The 17556-nt window shown below is 41.1% G+C and overlaps 1 protein-coding gene across 5 annotated transcripts in view; it reads left to right on the top strand.

Annotated features, from left to right (window-relative positions):
- Positions 1 to 17556, top strand: part of SEC22C (SEC22 vesicle trafficking protein homolog C (S. cerevisiae)) — a 58822-nt gene that overhangs the window by 27000 nt on the left and 14266 nt on the right. For all 5 annotated transcript variants that reach the window (XM_011950957.1, XM_011950958.1, XM_011950956.1 and 2 more), the window contains 2 exons: positions 10156 to 10364; positions 15248 to 15411. In XM_011950957.1, the coding sequence (XP_011806347.1) occupies positions 10183 to 10364; positions 15248 to 15411 (346 nt within the window). In that variant the 5' untranslated portion in view covers positions 10156 to 10182. The remainder of the gene's footprint in view (positions 1 to 10155; positions 10365 to 15247; positions 15412 to 17556) is intronic.

The following is a 17556-nucleotide window of genomic DNA, read 5'->3' as shown; positions in this document are numbered from 1 at the left end:
GGAGAATGGCGTGAACCCGGGAGGCGGAGCTTGCAGTGAGCCGAGATCGCGCCACTGCACTCCAGCCTGGGCGACACAGCAAGACTCCGTCTCAAAAAAAAAAAAAAAAATGATATTTAAACAAAAAAGTATGAGCATAATTTAAGTAACCAGTACGTGAAGATCTTAAGTTAATACTTTTTTCCTAGCTTTTATTTTAAGATAATTATAGTTGCAGGAATTTGCAAAGGTAGTACAGAGAAATCTCGTGTATGCTTCACCTAGTTTTCCCCATTGATTACATATTATATAATTCTAGTACAATAGCAACTCCAGGAAACTGATGTGTGTATAAAGTGTGTGTGTGTGTGTGTGTGTGTGTAGTACTGTCACTTTATCATGTAGATTCCTGTAATCATCACGGCAATCAAGATACAGAATTATTTCATCCCCACAAAGATCTGCCTTTGGCTATTCATTCATAGTCACATCTGTTCCCCTCTTCTCTACCATCCCTAACCTCTGACAACTGTTTATCAGCCCTCCGTTTCTCTAAGTTTGTCATTTCAAGAATGTTACATGAAAGGATGCATATAGTATATAACCTTTTGATACTGGCTTTTTACAACCAAGCATAATGCACTTGAGATCCATTCAAGTTGTTCTGTGTACCAGTACAGTAGTTTATTCCTCTTATTTGCTGAGTAGTCCATGGAATGAATATACTGTGGTTTGTTTAACCATTCACTATTTGTAGGACATGTTAGTTGTTTCCAGGTTTGGTTATAAATAAAGCTGCAATGAGCAATTATACAGAGGTTTTTGTGTAGACATGAGTTTTTATTTCTCTGGGATAAATACCAGGAGTGTGATTGGTACATTGTACAGTAATTCCATGTTTAGTTTTAAAATAAACTGCCAAATGGTTTTTTTTTTCTTTTTTGAGACAAAGTGTCATTCTGTCGCCCAGGCTGGAGTACAATGGTACAGTCTCGGCTCACTGCAACCTCCGCCTCCCAGGTTCAAGCAATTCTCCTGCCTCAGCCTCCCAAGTAGCTGGGATTACAGGTGCCCACCACCACACCTAACTAATGTTTGTGTTTTTGGTGGAGACGGGGTGTCACCATGTTGGCCAGGCTGGTCTCGAACCCTTGACCTCAGGTGATCCACCCACCTCAGCCTGCCAAAGTGCTGGGATTACAGGCATGAGCCACTGTGCCTGGCCCAAACTTTTCTAGAGTATACCATTTTATAGTCCAGTAATGCATGAGAGATCCAGTTTCTCTCCATGCTTGCCAGTATTTGATACTGTCACTATTTATCATTTTAGCTGTTCTGATGGGTAGGTAGTATTATCTCATTGGGCTCTCAAGTTGCAGTTTCATAATAGCTCAGTATCTTTTCATGCTCTAATTTGCCATCCATATATCCTCTTTGGTGAAATGTCTGTATGTGTGTTTTTCCCATTTTAAAATTGGATTGTATTTTTTCACTGTTGAATTTCAAGAGTTCTTTATACAGTCTAGGTTTGAGTTGCTTATCAGATATGTGGTTTACAGATATTTTCTCCCAATTTCTAGCTTGTCTTTTCATCCTCTTCACATGGGCTTTCATAGAGAAAAAGTGTACAATTTTGTTGCAGTCCAGTTTTCTGAATTATCTTTATGGATTATGCTTTTGGTGTCATATCTTAAGAGCTCCTCACTAAGCCATAGGTCCTGAAGATTTCCTCCTGTGTTTTCTCCAGTTTTATAGTTTTATTTTTCATATTTAAATCTACGATAAATCTTGAGTTAATTTTTATGTAAGATGTGAGGTTTAGGTCAAGATTCTTTCTTTTTACTCCCGGCACTATTTGTAGAAAAGACTACCCCTCCTCCCTTAAATTACGTTTGCACTTTGTAAAAAAATCAGTTAGATATACTTATGTAAGTATATTTTTGGATTCTGTATTCTGTTTCATTGATCTATGTCTATTTTTCTGACAATACCACATAATCTTGATTACTATAGCTATATAATAAGTCTTGAAGTAGGTTAGCATGGTTTTTCCTATTTTATTCTTTTTTCAGAATTGCTTTAGCTATTTTAGTTTCTTTGCCTTTCCATATGCATTTTAGAATAATCTTATCTATAGCCACAAACTCTCTTGCTTATTTTTTTTTTCAGTAGTTGCATTAAACCTGTATATCAATTTGGGGGGAGAATTGACATCTTTGCTATGTTGACTCTTCCAATCCATAAAACATGATATATCTCCCCATTTATTTAGCACTTCGATTTCAGGAATGTTTTGTAGTTTTCAGCATACAAGTTCTGTATATGTTTTGTTAGATTTACATCTAAGCATTTTATTTTAAAAATTAGAGCTTTATTGAGATTATTTTTTAGAGTGATTATAAATGGTATTTTAAGTTTTGGTTTCCATATGTTCATTGTTAGTATATAGAAATACAATTTTTTTGAGATGAAGTATCACTGTATCCGAAGGACCAACTTTTTGTTTCATTGGTTTTTCTCTATTTTTAAATTTTTCCATTTCATTGATTTCTACCCTATGATTTCCTTCCATGTTTGTGATTTAAGCTTATTTTGTTCTTCTTCTAGTTTCTTGACCTGTGAGCTTAAATTATTGTTTTGAGACTTTTCTTCTTTTTGAACGTAAACATTTAGTGCTATGAATTTCCTTCTCAGTACTGCTTTAGCTGTGTGCCACAAATTTTGATATATTTTCATTTTCATCCAGTTCAATGTATTTTTTAAATTTCCTTGATATTTCCTTTTTAACCTATGGATTATTTAAAAGTGTTTGCCTTATTTTCAAGTGTTTGGAGGTTTTCATTACCTTTCTGTTATTAATTTATAATTTGATTACATTGTGGTCATATAACACACTTTGTATGAATTCTTTTAAATTTATTGAGGTTTGTCTTATAGCCCAGGATATGGTCTATCTTGGTAGATACTCTGTGGTTTCTTGTCTTAAACTCCTGTCCCCAGCAGTCCTCCCACCTCGGCCTCCCAGAGGGTTGGCATTACAGGTATGAGCCACTGTGTCCAGCCTATTCTGTGGGGTCTTGAAAGGAATTCTTCTGTTGTTGGATGGAATATTATAAATGATGATTATATCCTTTAGTTGATAGTGTTTTTTAGTTCTTTTTTAAAATCTTTGCTGATTTCTGTTTACTTGTCTTATCAATTTTTGAGGTGGAGGTGGTTGAACTCTCCAGTTACAACTATGGATTTATCTATTCCTCTTTTCACTTTATTAGTTTTTGCTTCACTTATTTACATCTTTGAAGTTTGGTGCAAACACATTTAGGATTATTATGCCTTCTTGGTGGACTTATTCTTTTATCATTATGTAATATCCTTCTCTGTTCCTGGACATTTTCTTTGCTCTGAAGTCTATCTGATGATAATATAACTCTTGCTTCTTTTGATTAATGTTTACATGCTATATTTTTTCCATCCATTTATTTTCAACCTATCTATATTGGTATATTGGAAGTGAATTTCATGTAGATAGTATATAATTGGTTCATGTCTTTTATCTACTGTCAGTCTCTGTCTTCAATTGTCATATTTAGACCCTTTACATGTAATGTAATCATTGATATATATTAGGAAATAAGTCTGCCCTTTTTTGTTTTGTGGTTGTTCTGTTTGTTGTTGTTGTTGTTATTTCTCCATTTTCTTTTCCTTGACTTCTTGTGAGTAATTTGAACATTTTAAAATAATTACATTTTAGGCCAGGCCTAGTGGCTTATGCCTGTAATCCCAGTACTTTGGGAAGCTGAGATGGGCAGATTGCTTGAGAACAGGAATTCAAGACCAGCCGTGGCAACATAGTAAGACCCTGTCTCTACAAAATACATCTTTAAAAAAATTAGCTGGGTGTAGTGGTACATGTCTGTAGTTCTAGCTGCTTGGGAGGCTGAGGCAAAAGGATCACTTGAGCCTTGAGGCCGAGGCAGAAGGATGACTTGAGGTCGAGGCTGCAGTGAGCCATGATTGTGCCACTGTGTTCCAGACTGGGTGACAGTGAGACCCTGTCTCAAAAAGTAGTAATTTCATTTTATAATCTGTAGTGTTTTTTAGTATATCTCTTTGTATAGCTTTTTAGTGGGGTGTGTATGTGTTTGTGTGTGTGTGTGTGTGTGTGTATGTATGTGTATGACTTGTCGTGGTCTCCTGATGTCAGTCTTTTACTATTTCAAATGAAATGTAGAAACTTTACCTCCTTTTATGTCTTTGAACCCTCCCATTTATAATTGTCTTAAATATTTCCTTTACATATGTTGAGAACCACATGAGACATTGTAATTAGTGCTTCATTTACCAAACATCATTTAGAAAACTCATGAGAGATTGATCTGTCATATTTTTAAAAGTTTTTACCCTTTCTATTGTTCTTTCTTTCTTCCTGATGTTCCAGGTTTCTTTTATCATTTCCTTTCTGTTTAGAGAACTTCTTGACAAATTCCTTTAATGTTCCTTCATCTAAGTATGCTTTAATTTTTCTTTTATTCCTTTTTTTTTTTTTTCGAAATGGAGTCTTGCTCTGTCACCCAGGCTGGAGTGCAGTGGCCGGATCTCAGCTCACTGCAAGCTCCTCCTCTCGGGTTCACGCCATTCTCCTGCCTCAGCCTCCCAAGTAGCTGGGACTACAGGCGCCCGCCACCTCACCCGGCTAGTTTTTTGTATTTTTTAGTAGAGACGGGATTTCACCGTGTTAGCCAGGATGGTCTCGATCTCCTGACTTCGTGATCCGCCCATCTCGGCCTCCCAAAGTGCTGGGATTACAAGCTTGAGCCACCGCGCCCAGCCTTTTTTTTGAGGCAAGGTCTTGCTGTGTTGCCTAGGCTGGACTTGAACTCCTGGGGCTCAAGCAGTGTAGTTGGGACTGCAGGCACATGCTGCTGCACCTAGCTGCTTGAAGGATATTTTTGCTGAATATGGGATTCTGGGTTGGCAGTTCTTTTCTTTTAGTACTCGGAAAAAATGTGCTACTTCCTTTTAGCCTCCATGGTTTCTGTGAGAAATTTGCTGTCATTTGAATTGTTTTCCCCTTATAGGTAAGGTATTATTTTTCTCTTGCTGCTTTCAAGATTTTTTCTTTATGTTTAGTTTTCATAAGTTGGGCTTCTGTCTGTGTGCTGGCATGGGTTTCTTGGGTTTATCCTTTCTGGGATTTGTTCAGTTTCTTGAATCTTTGGGCTTATGTCTTTTGCACAGTTTGGGAAATATTCAGGAATTGTTTCTTTGAATACTTTTTCATCCCTGTCTTCTTTCTTTTGTCCTCCAGGACTCAAGTAACAGGAATATTTGGTTATTTTTTATAGTCTCACAGGTCTCCAAGTGTCTGTGAAATAGTTTTCAATCTAGTTCCCCTCATATTGTTCAGATTGAGTAATTTCTATTCTCTGCCTTCATGTTTACTCATTCATTCTTCTCCCCTCCCCCCTATTTCTATTGAGCCCATCCATTGCGTTTTTTACTTTAATTAATTAATGTATTTATTTTCATACAGATGGGGTCTCATTATGTTGTCTAGGCTGGTCTCAAACTCCTGGTCTCAAATGATCCTCTTGCTTTGGCCTCTCAAAGCATTAGGATTGTAGATGTAAGCCACTGCACCTGGCCTCAGTTTTGTTTTGTTTTGTTTGATGGAGTCTCACTCTGTAGCCCAGGCTGGAGTGCAGTGGCGTGATCTTGGCTCACTGCCATCTCAGCCTCCGGATTCAAGTGATTCTCCTGCCTCAGCCTCCCAAGTGTCTGAGACTACAGGTGTGTGCCACCATGCCTGGCTAATTTTTGTATTTTTAGTAGAGATGAAGTTTTACTATGTTGGCCAGGCTGTCTCGAACTCCTGACCTCAAGTGATCCATCTGCCTTGGCCTACCAAAGTGCCAGGATTACAGGCGTGAGCCACCATGCCTGGCTGCCTCAGTTTATTTTTAATTCTAGAATCTCCATTTAGTTTTTTATATCTTCTGTTTCTTTACTGAGAGTTTTTATTTTTCATTTTTTAAAAGTGGCTGCGTATGGTGACTCACCCCTATAATCCCAGCACTTTGAGAGGCTGAGGTGGGAGGATCACATGAGCCTGGGAGTTCAAGACCAGCCTGAGCAACATAGCCAGACCCTGTGTCTTAAAAAAAAAAAAAAAAAAATGTAGTGATATGTGCCTATATTCCCAGCTATTCAGCATGCTAAGGTGGAAGGATTGCTTGAGCCCTGGAGATTGAGGCTGCAGTGAGCCATGATTGCACTGCTGCATTCTAGCCTGGGAAGCAGTTTATAATTGCCCACTGAAGCATTTTTATGGTGGCTGTTTTAAACTCTTTGTAGATAATTCTAATATCTCTGTCATCTTGATGTTGGCATCAGTTAATGTCTCTTCTCATTGAAGGTGAGATTTTTCTGGTTCTTAGTATAGCCAGTGATTTTCTATGGAAACTTACATTTTTATATTATGAGATCTGAATCTTACTAAAATCTTCTGTTTTAGCTGGTCTTTCTTGATACCACTCCAGCAGGGGAAGCGAAGGACTGTCTTATTACTGCCCGATGGACGTAGAAGTCCAGGTTCCCTACATGGCCTATGTTGACACCCTAGAGGAAAGGGACTGCTCATCATTGCTGGGGAGAGATAGGAATTCTGTCTGCCCAGTGACGTGGTGGGAGAGAATGGCTCATTACTGCCCTCTAACCCACTACTTGGCCTTCTCTAATGCTAACCCGGCAGGATGGGAGGTGGAGAATGGGGCATCTTGTTACTGCAGGACAGTGGTAGAAGTCTAGGGTGTTCACTTGGCCTTCGTTGGCAGGTGTGTGGTGGCTACAGTTTTTTTTTTTTTTTTTTTTTTTGTGATGTTTGGCTGGAGTAGAGCAGTTTTTTTATCTAAAAGTTTTTTGTTTTGTTATGCTTTACCTTTTCTGGTTTTTTTGACTGGAGAGAACAAAGTTTTTTTGACTTTTTTTTTTTTTTTCGGTCTGTACCCATTGGCATTTCTTGCTAGCTTCTCCAACACCCAGTCTGTGATATGTGAGACAAACAAACAAACAAATAAGAAAAAACAAACTCAGCAGACTCACAGATGTGTCATTCCTCAAATCCCAAGGTCCCTTGCCAGTCTTCCTTCTTCACCTTTCAGAACTTTTATTTTTATTTTTGAAACAGGGTCTCACTCTGTCACCTAGGTTGGAGTACAGTGGCACAATCTCGGCTCACTGCAACCTCTCCCTCCTGGGTTCAAGTGATTCTCGTGCCTCAGCCTCCTGAGTAGCTGGGATTACAGGTGTGTGCCACCACACCTGGCTAATTTTTGTATTTTTAGTAGAGACAGGGTTTTGCCTTGCTGGCCAGGCTGGTCAGAATTTTTGAATGTTTATTTTATATGTAATGTCCAGGGTATATCATGGGAGAAGCAGGGAAAAGTAATTCTACTTCATCTTTCCAGAAACAGAAGTTCATTCTGTTTTGAGCAGTGGTCATATCTCTTATTTGAGTACAGGCTGTCTCATAATAGCTCATAACCTGAATTCACAAATATCAAATCCCTGTAAAGATAAGCTCCTTCCTTTTTGTATTATTTTTTTTCCATCTTTTGGAATATAAAGTATATTTTTACAAAGGAAAACAATGTCAAGGATGTTGTCTTCATTCTTAGACTCTTCTGTGGCAGCCTATAAAATCTTTTAACCCTTCAAGCAGCTGCCATCCTGTACATTCACATACACTCGCAAATACGCCCAAACAAGTTAGTATCACAGTGTCACCTTCATTAAACCATCACAAATATTTTTAAAAGACTTTTAAAAAATAGATGGAGGTTTCACTAGTTTGCAGTACTAGTAACTTGATAGAACTGAAAAACAGAAGGGGTATTTATTTATCTTGAATACTAATGTTTGAGGAAAAGCAAGTTTGATCACCAAAGGATAGGATGGAGAAGTAGAGAATCTGGAGGGGACATTTGGGTCCTTTAGAGAGTGGTAAAACTAGTTCTCCTGATTACCATCGCTTGGAAATGTCACCCTTTTCTTTTTTATTAACTTAAGACAATACCTGGCGTAAGGTAGATGCTCCATAAAGACAGAACTACAGAGGATGTTTTGGAATTGACATTTGGAGTCAGTGCACACTGCTTTCCTTTAGAGGAGCACACAGTTTACTCGGCTCCCAAAAAAGTACCTTTCTTATTTTACTTTGGGGTGTTTCTGTCCTGTCTCTAACTGTTTTAGTATCTCATTGACTGTCTCTTTTTGGCCTCAATGTCTTCATATCTTGGCTTATGGTTCTCGTTGGAGTTATTGTTAAGAGCCTAAGCCCTGGTCTCAAATTGATCTTGTAGCCTTTCCCTATGTCTGTCAGGGCTTTGTGCCCTGTAACTCTTTTTAAAAAATGTTTTAAAATTAAATATTTCAAATACTTACGAAAATATAGAAGATAGAACAATTAACCTCTCTACATTTGTTCCCTGATTCCCTTTGTGGTGCTTGTGGTCTCATCATTGGCCAGGCGTCTGCTGTAGAACCCATAGTGTCTTCTGGCAGTTGACCTGGCCCTGCCATTGGTGCTGGGAACTTAGTAACTTTTCTGTGTGTGTGTACTTTTCCAGGGGCTTTCCACATTTTTACTCCCCAATGGAAGGTGTGGAGAAATGGGTCAAATGGACTGTGTAGTATCTGTTGGCTGGTAGCCTAATTTTTCTTTTTGCCTCATTTGTGTTTTTATATCACTGCAGTTTCTACATATATATTGTGGTGATAATTATTCATTCATTCATCCATTCCAGACATGGTCTTTATTCTTAGAACTTTTATTTAGGTAGTGGAAATGCAAAATCAGTAAAATAGAGAACAAAGAGGTAGGTTTCCTAAGAATTTAAAAGAGGGAGAAAGTACTTCCAGCTGGACAAGTCTGAGAAGGTAGATTTGAGACAGTCTTTGATTTGGATTTGGATGTGGGGAGATCAGAGGAGTGACACTGCAGACACAAGTGAAGAATGCATAGAGGTACAGAGATAAAGAGTAGTGTGCATCCTGGGAGTCTGAGATGAAGAACTGAGATGCCAAATAAGGTTGCATCCCTAGAGTTCTTTGGAAGAGAGGTGCATTGGTATCCTGTTATCATCCTATCAAGTAAAGGGCCTGGTAGTAGAGGATCCTGTCAAGTAGAGGATTTGTGAAATAGGATGTGTGGACACATCCTGTTGGAAAGACTCATCTGAGCTGTAATGGCCACCTCACTAATCCCTAATTGCAGGGTTGCCACTCACAGATGTACAAGTTACGCCCTGAACAAGCACCCTGCAGAGTTACAGATAGGGCTAATACAGCCAGACTCTGCCAGCAGAACTGGTACAGGCCTGTTTCCACCAAGAGAGACATCCTTTTCCAATTTGCCCAAGGCACCATGAGGGTTCAGATCTGTTTCTTTCTGTTTCTTAATGGTATTCACATATCATGGCCAAATATTTAGAATCTTACTCTAATATAATTTGTTAAATGATTGCCTTTAGCCATCTGTAGGGACTGTCATCACTTTGAAGACTGGGTCTATGTCAAACATTTGCAGAAATTCAGAAGGACGTGATCTGGAGGTTTCATTTTTGCCGTCTGCTCTCCTGGTCACCAGCATTAGGTTAGATGCTCAGAATCTCTCCACCTTCTTCTATCTCCTTGCAAGTGAGGATATGGCAACTAAACTGCTTAGTGCCTATCTCTGTGGGTGACCTGAAGTGCACAGGTCACTGGACCTCAATCCTTGCCGCTTCAGTGTCTGGTGCTTCTTGTCTCTTTAGGACTGTCTTGCTGTGTCTGGTCCTGCTACCTGCCATTACTACTGTTGCTCCTGAGCCATCTGGTCCTGCTTCTGTTCTGTATTCCTTTCACCATCATCCCAGTTGGCTTAATTCTGGAAAAGGAGAGACTCATTAGAGAAAAAGAAAAAGAGAATTACAAGTGCAGAAAAGGCAGGGAGGTTGATAAAGGGAGGAAAATTGGGAGTGATGTAGCAGTAGAGGCTAGGGAAATAACAATAAAAGCAACATTTGCAATTATAGTGGGAATGAGGGTGAAAATCCCTAAAGTGGGCATTTCATGGGTGGGGGTGTTTCTGGCACTGTCATTTGAGCCTCAGTAACAAGGTGATCTTGCTTTCTTCAGGTGTCCTCATGACTTCTCTTGTGGACCATGTCCATGATCTTTTTTGCCTGTGTGGTACGGGTAAGGGATGGACTGCCCCTCTCGGCCTCTACTGATTTTTACCACACCCAAGATTTTTTGGAATGGAGGAGACGGCTCAAGAGTTTAGCCTTGCGACTGGCCCAATATCCAGGTCGAGGTTCTGCAGAAGGCCGTGACTTTAGTATACAGTAAGTGAGCATATTCACTTTTTCAGAATATTAGCAAAATTTGGATTATTTTTAACTACATGTAGTGGTAATCTTATGCTGATCACATTGTGTATTAAAAGTAGATCTAGCATCAGTGGTCTGAGGTCATGTGTGTCTACAGCAGAATCATGAAAGAAATGGGTTTTTTTAGAGCCTCAGGGATGGTTGCTCCAGCTTTTTTTTTTCTTTTGAGATAGAGTTTCGCTGTGTCACCCAGGCTGGAGTGCAATGGCACCATCTTGGCTCACTGCAACCTCCGCCTCGTGGGTTCAAGCAATTCTCGTGCCTCGGCCTCCTGAGTAGCTGGGATTATAGGTGCATGCCACAATGCCCAGCTAATTTTTATATTTTTAGTAGAGATGGGGTTTCACCATGTTGCCCAGGCTGATCTTGAATTCCTGATCTCAGGTGATCCACCCGCCTCAGCCTCTCAGAGTACTGGGTTTACAAGTGTGAGCCACCGCGCCCAGCCATGGCTGCTCCAGCTCTTAACTTCTGTTAGTGGAGTGCCTATGAGCATTGGGAGACCTAGGTTCATTTCTTTAGTTTTGTAGTTTTTTTTACTCAGATGCAGGGGAAGAGAAAAGGTAAAGGGGGAGGAGATACTGGATTATAATGTTGGGGAGGGAAAATAATGAGAGTTAGAAAGCCAAGAAAATAAGAAAAAAATTTCATTTATACTTTATACCTTTGCTTTTTAATTTTTTCACTTTTTATGTTTTAATTTTTCACTTTTTAATTTTTATTTATTTTTTTGAGACAGTTTCGCTCTTGTGGCCCAGGCTGGAGTGCAGTGGTGCACTCTCTGCTCACTGCAACCTCTGCCTCCTGGGTTCAAGTGATTCTTCTGCTTCAGCCTCCTGAGTGGCTGGGATTATAGGCGCCTACCACCAGGCCCAGCTAATTTTTGAATTTTTTAGTAGAGACAAGGTTTCACCATGTTGGCCAGGCTGCTCTCGAACTCCTGACCTCAGATGATCTGCCCACCTTGGCCTCCCAAAGTGCTGGGATTATAGGCGTGAGCCACTGCACCCAGTCATTTTTAAATTTTTATTACATGACAGGAGCAGGGGAGTGAAAAATAAGTGAGAGGAGGTCTCTCTTCTCAAGGAACTTAAAGTCTAACGAGTTAACAAGAGAAATATATAACTAACTACAATACAGTGGGGAAAATACTCCATTGGAAGTAGGAATCAAGTGATTACAATAATCCTGGTTACAATAACTGATATTATTGAGTCTTTTCTATATGCCAGGCACTATTCTGTGTTTTATGTGGCTAATGATGTAGGTAATAGTGTTACACCTGTTTCGCAGAGGAGGAAACTGAGGTAAAAAAACTTAACTAAGGTTACCCTGTTAGTAACTGGTCAGCCCAGGATTTGAATGCAGGCAGTTAGGCACCAAAGTCTGCTTCTTATGGGTTATAAAATTTCCTGTTCTAGGACTCAGAGCAAGAAGCAAGTCATTCTATGGAGGCATCAGGGGCAAGGCAGATTTTAGAATATGAAAATGGCTTGTTAAAGTTTGTGTCTATTTTCTTTTGTATCTAGACCTTTACTTAGCAAGTCCCTTTTGCTCTCCTTATATTTTTATTTTTTATTTTATTTTTAGAGACAGGATCTCAGCTGGGTGCAGTGGCTCATGCCTGTACTCCCAGCACTTTGGGAGGCTAAGGTGGGAGGATCGCTTGAGTCCAGGAGTTCAAGACCAGCCTGGGCAACAGGATGAGACCCCATCTCTACAAAAAAATTAAAAATAACCCAGGTGTGGTAGAGTGCATCTGTAGTTCCAGCTTACTTGGGAGGCTGAGGTGGGAGGATTGCTCAAGCCCAGGAGGTCAAGGCTGCAGTGAGCCATGTCCACACCTTAGCCACCCAAGTAGCTGGAACTCTGTCCCCTAAACTGGGGGAACAGAGACCTTGTCTCTAGATAGACAGGTAGATTAGATAGATAGATTGATTGATAGATAGCCTCCCAAGTAGCTGAGTCTACACACCACTACCCCCAGCTAATTTATTTTTATTTTTTAGAGACAGGGTCTTGCCATGTTGCCCAGGCTGGTCTTGAACTCCTAGGCTCAAGTGATCCTCCTGCCTTGGCCTTCCAAAGCCCTGGGATTATAGGTATGAGCCACCTTGCCTGGCCCCCTTTTGTTCTCCTTGAATAGTGAATTTTTAGTTGACCTGCTAAGCTGAGGTCCTTTTAGGGGAATTCAGTCTCAGAATTATAAAAACAAAAGGAAAAGTCCAGCCCTGACACCAGGCTAGGTGGTAATGTCAGGCTAGAAGGGCCATGTCCTGAAGGGGGTGACAAATAATAGGCACATGCAGCTGTCACCTGGTGATGTGGGCTCTGGATGTTCAGGAGCAAACACTGAGTTGCACCTGCCCACATGTGCAGCCCCTTTCTCTGGGGGCCTGAACATGCTGTCCTTGATGGTCTCTCCTTTACTATGCTGTGATTAGCTGATTTGTACTGTACTTCAAATAGGAAAGCTTTTCTCTGTTAAAAGCTATTTTTCACAGAAAAAAAGAAGTCTAAGACTTCAGATTTAAATCCTGGATACTTCAGTAGTATTTTGGAAAAAGGAATAAAAAATGTTCTACTCATTTGTAATTTTGAATTAAATATTTACCATTATTTTCGCAGAGGAAACAGACTTTCTTTTCTTACAGGTGAGCAGTACCATAGCTTTTAATAGTTAAAGAGTGTGTTAGTTCCCTACGACTGTCATAACAAATTACCACAAATTGGCTTCAAACAACAGAATTCATTCTCTCACAGGTATCACAGGACCATGTTCCCTCTACAAACTTTAAGGAAGAATCCTTCCCTAACCTCTGCTACTTTCTGGCAGTCATTGGCAATCCTTGGTTTTCCTTGGCTTGTAGATGCCTTACTGCAGTCTCTGTCTCCATGGTCGCATGGTCTTCTTCCCTATGTCTCTGTGTCCAAATTTCCTTTTGTATAAGGATACTAATCATTAGATGAGGGCCCACCCTAATCCAGTATGACTTCATTTTATCTTGGTTACATCTTCAAAGACTCTATTTCTTTGAGTTAAGACATCAGTAAATCTTTTTGGGGGGACACACTCAACCCACAACAGGGGTCCTCTTTCAAATAGAAACACATCCATCCTAGAGTGGCTAGACCCTGTTGAAGGATTTCTTCCATAAGGAGGAGAGTTGTCCTTTTTTTTAGATTGGAAAAGTTTTTATGAAGGGAGTTACAGTTTCAAAAAGATGGTAGAACAACATAACCTTAGAACCCTCCTACTGAAAACACCCAGAAATGAGGGTAAATACATATCAACAATTACTTTAAATATGTAGTTAATCTTGAAAGAAAGAAATCCTAAGATGCTAGAAATGGGGGCAAAATATTAAGGTAGTAAGTGTGTGAGCAGACACTGAGGCTCCTGGCATTCAGTCACCGTAAAATTGGGGCGTGGTTTGGGCTTACATAGGATGGAGTGTCAGAACAGGACCCTTGTGGCTGGGTGCCGTGGCTCACACCTGTAATCCCAGCACTTTGGGAGGTTGAGGCAGGGAGATTGCTGGAGCCCAGTGGTTCGAGACCAGCCTGGGAAACATGGAGAGACCCCATCTCTACAAAAACACAAAAAATTAGCCAAGTGTGATGGTGTACAACTGTAGTCCCAGCTACTTGGGAGGCTGAGGCGGGAGGATGGCTTAAGCCTGGGAGGTTGAGGCTGCAGTGAGCTGAGATTGTGCCATTGCACTCTAGCATGGATGACAGAGTGAGACCCTGTGTCAAAAAAACAAAACAAAAACTCTTGCATAAGGGATAGTTCTTGTCAGGCCACAACCTAATGAAATGGTGATAGGTGAGGGAAATAGTTTTCCCATTGATACAGGGTAACTCACCTCTACTTGGCTTTGTATGGGAAGGAAAAATAAATTTCACCTAAGAAATTGAAATGTTATTCTTGTGCCTTGTAAAAGATTGAAGTTGGAGTGTATACTCCTCAAAGTCTGGGGAACTCCTAAGCCAAGGTTGAAACATTGATATTGGTCCCAGAGTGGTGACACTTCTGTGGTAGGCAGCCAAAGCAAATGCAGAACCACACTGGAAGAAGTGTGTCACAACTCGGGCCTCAGGGGATTCTTACAAAAAATGTCCCGTAGGGATGAGCTCTCAGCAAAAAATGATAAAACACAAGAGGAGACATTCCACAGTGAGTGGGAGTCAGTAGACACACAGATAGGTGATCTAGAGCCCCCGTACCCTGAACTTGAAATGATAGCATGACAGCCCAAAAGGGAGTAGAAAAAGAAGAAAAACTCTGTATTTATTTTATGAGACCAGAATAACGTAAATACCATAATCAGATGAAGACAGTATAAGAAAGGAAAATTATAGGCCAGTCTTATTTACATAGACACAAAAGTCCCAGTTAAAATGTTAGCAAACTGAATCCAGCAGTTGATGAATATGTAGGAACTTAGATCCAACAAGGGTTTATTTTAGGATGCCAGGATGATTTAACATTAGGAAATCTGTTGATGTAGATTAAAGAAGAAAAACGTTTTCTCAGTGTATGTGGAGAAGTCTGAGGCTAATTCCCCCTAATAGAATATGCATCCCTCATGCATGAATAAATAAGAGTGATCACAGGCTGTCATTGACTAAGACTGCTAGACATTTTAAAGGAAGTAGCAGAAAGACCGTGTCAGGAATAGGTCAAACTGAAGAGACAATATACCTGTAACAAACAGCTACAGGACTGTTTAAAGCCAAGCAAGTGCAGAATTGAGGTAAGGTTGTGTCTGGGTGTGGGATGGGAATACATGGGGCTGTTTCCTGGTAATACAGATGTTGCCCTTTTGTTTCAGTTTTTCTTCTTTCGGGGACGTGGCCTGCATGGCTATCTGCTCCTGCCAGTGTCCAGCAACCATGGCCTTCTGCTTCCTGGAGACCCTGTGGTGGGAATTCACGGCTTCCTATGACACCACCTGCATTGGCCTAGCCTCCAGGCCATACGCTTTTCTTGAGTTTGGTTTGTAACCCTGTTTCATATTTATTGTTCTCTTCCATGGTGTTATATGTGTAGAATTTACAGTTTAGGTTTGGCTTTGACCATCAAGGAAAACCACTGGAGATGCAAAAACATGTCACTGAAGAACAGACTTGTACCATGAGATTTCATAGCAATTGAAGTGGCCCAGAAAGTATCAGGGTTTCATACTCTGGCTTTTCATCTCCACAGAGCCTGGGGGCAGGGTGGAGGAAGGGTGAAACATGTAAGTTGTAACCCACAGCTCTCTGAAGCTGGGGTCAGCAAACAATGGCCCATAGGCCAGCCGCCTGTTTTGTAAATGAAGCAGAACGCGGCCATGCTCATTCTTTTACATGTTGTCTGTGGCTGCTTTTGCCCTATGACAGCGGAGTTGAGTTGTGACAGAGACCATGTAGCCACCATCCTAAAATATTTACTAACTGGCACTGTAAGAAACTTTCGTTAGGCTGGGCGCGGTGGCTCAAGCCTGTAATCCCAGCACTTTGGGAGGCCGAGACGGGCGGATCATGAGGTCGGGAGATCGAGACCATCCTACGGTGAAACCCCGTCTCTACTAAAAATACAAAAAACTAGCCGGGCGAGGTGGCGGGCGCCTGTAGTCCCAGCTACTCCGGAGGCTGAGGCAGGAGAATGGCGTAAACCCGGGAGGCGGAGCTTGCAGTGAGCTGAGATCCGGCCACTGCACTCCAGCCTGGGCGACAGAACAAGACTCCGTCTCAAAAAAAAATAAAAAATAAAAAAAAGAAACTTTTGTTGACCCCTGCCCCAGAGCATTACTACTGAAAGGGTGTTTATACCATCAGGAGGTAAGCACAGAAAGTGAGAACTGGTGTTTAGAAATTCTTATGGTAATTTGACATTCCTGTGATTATTTTTTATTGCTTTTTTTTAAATCAAAATATCAGTCTGTGATGGTTTGGAAGAAAAAAACAGTTCCTTGACCCAAAAGTTTGCTCTGGAAAATGATACTTCTTTTGTAGGCTCTGCCAGAAAGGCCTTGTCGAGGCTTAGAGACTTTGGAACACAGCATGATAATCATAGTATGTACCCTATTTTGGTCAGGTGTGGGTCATTTTGAGCTCTTGGACGAAGAGGAATGGAGGTGGGAGTTGGGGGACATTCTGTGCTCTCCGTGTAAACAGCTGCTGACTCTGTGATGTTCTTAAACAAAGGTGTGGCAACATTTGTTATAAATGGTCAGGGGCAGAACCAGCACCTGGAAGTGTTGCCACTTAGGCTTTCTGGCTACTCCTGCCATAGCCCTCACATTCCTTCATGTGTTCACTGGCTAGCCCATCAGGAATGGGGCTAGCACCCTCTTTTGGTGTCACCCTGGTAGGCAGGCTCCAGCCTGGTAGACCAGCGATAGACTGAGGGTTCTGCCCCTGAGTCTCCCTGTGAGGTCTTAATCAAGCTTGTGCTCTGGGCCGCACTTCTTTCTCTGAAGAGGGCTGCTAGTTCAAAACAGACCATAGCTGCGGCATCCCTGGGCTGTGAGTTGATTTGGAGCTGGGTAGACCTGTGTTCTTCTCTCCCCTCATCTCTGGATGTGCCTTCCTTCTAAAGCCATTTGCTTGATCTGATGGGAGCCCCTTCCCCAGCATCATGTTTGCTCATTGTTGAGTGGGAGTAGAATGAGTCAAAGTACACTGAGAGTAGAATTATACATGATTTTGCTTTGCCAGTATGTATGAAACTTCACTTCCAAGAACTGTTCAGATTCGATAATGGGTTAATCCTAACATAAGTTTAAGAATTAAAATGAGGCCGGGCACGGTGGCTCAAGCCTGTAATCCCAGCACTTTGGGAGGCCGAGACGGGCGGATCACGAGGTCAGGAGATCGAGACTATCCTGGCTAACACGGTGAAACCCCGTCTCTACTAAAAAATACAAAAAACTAGCCGGGCGAGGTGGTGGGCGCCTGTAGTCCCAGCTACTCGGGAGGCTGAGGCAGGAGAATGGTGTGAACCCGGGAGGCGGAGCTTGCAATGAGCTGAGATCCGGCCACTGCACTCCAGCCCCGGCGACAGAGCGAGACTCCGTCTCAAAAAAAAAAAGAATTAAAATGAATACTTTTCAAATATATAATCCTAGTTTGCACAACATATTCATTTGTAATTTTT

This window comes from Colobus angolensis, unplaced genomic scaffold (genome assembly GCF_000951035.1).
Source record: "Colobus angolensis palliatus isolate OR3802 unplaced genomic scaffold, Cang.pa_1.0 Scaffold311, whole genome shotgun sequence".
In the NCBI taxonomy this organism is placed as follows: Eukaryota; Metazoa; Chordata; class Mammalia; order Primates; family Cercopithecidae; genus Colobus; species Colobus angolensis.
The sequence above is the reverse complement of the archived record's forward strand: the minus strand, read 5'-3'. Positions and strand labels throughout refer to the sequence as shown.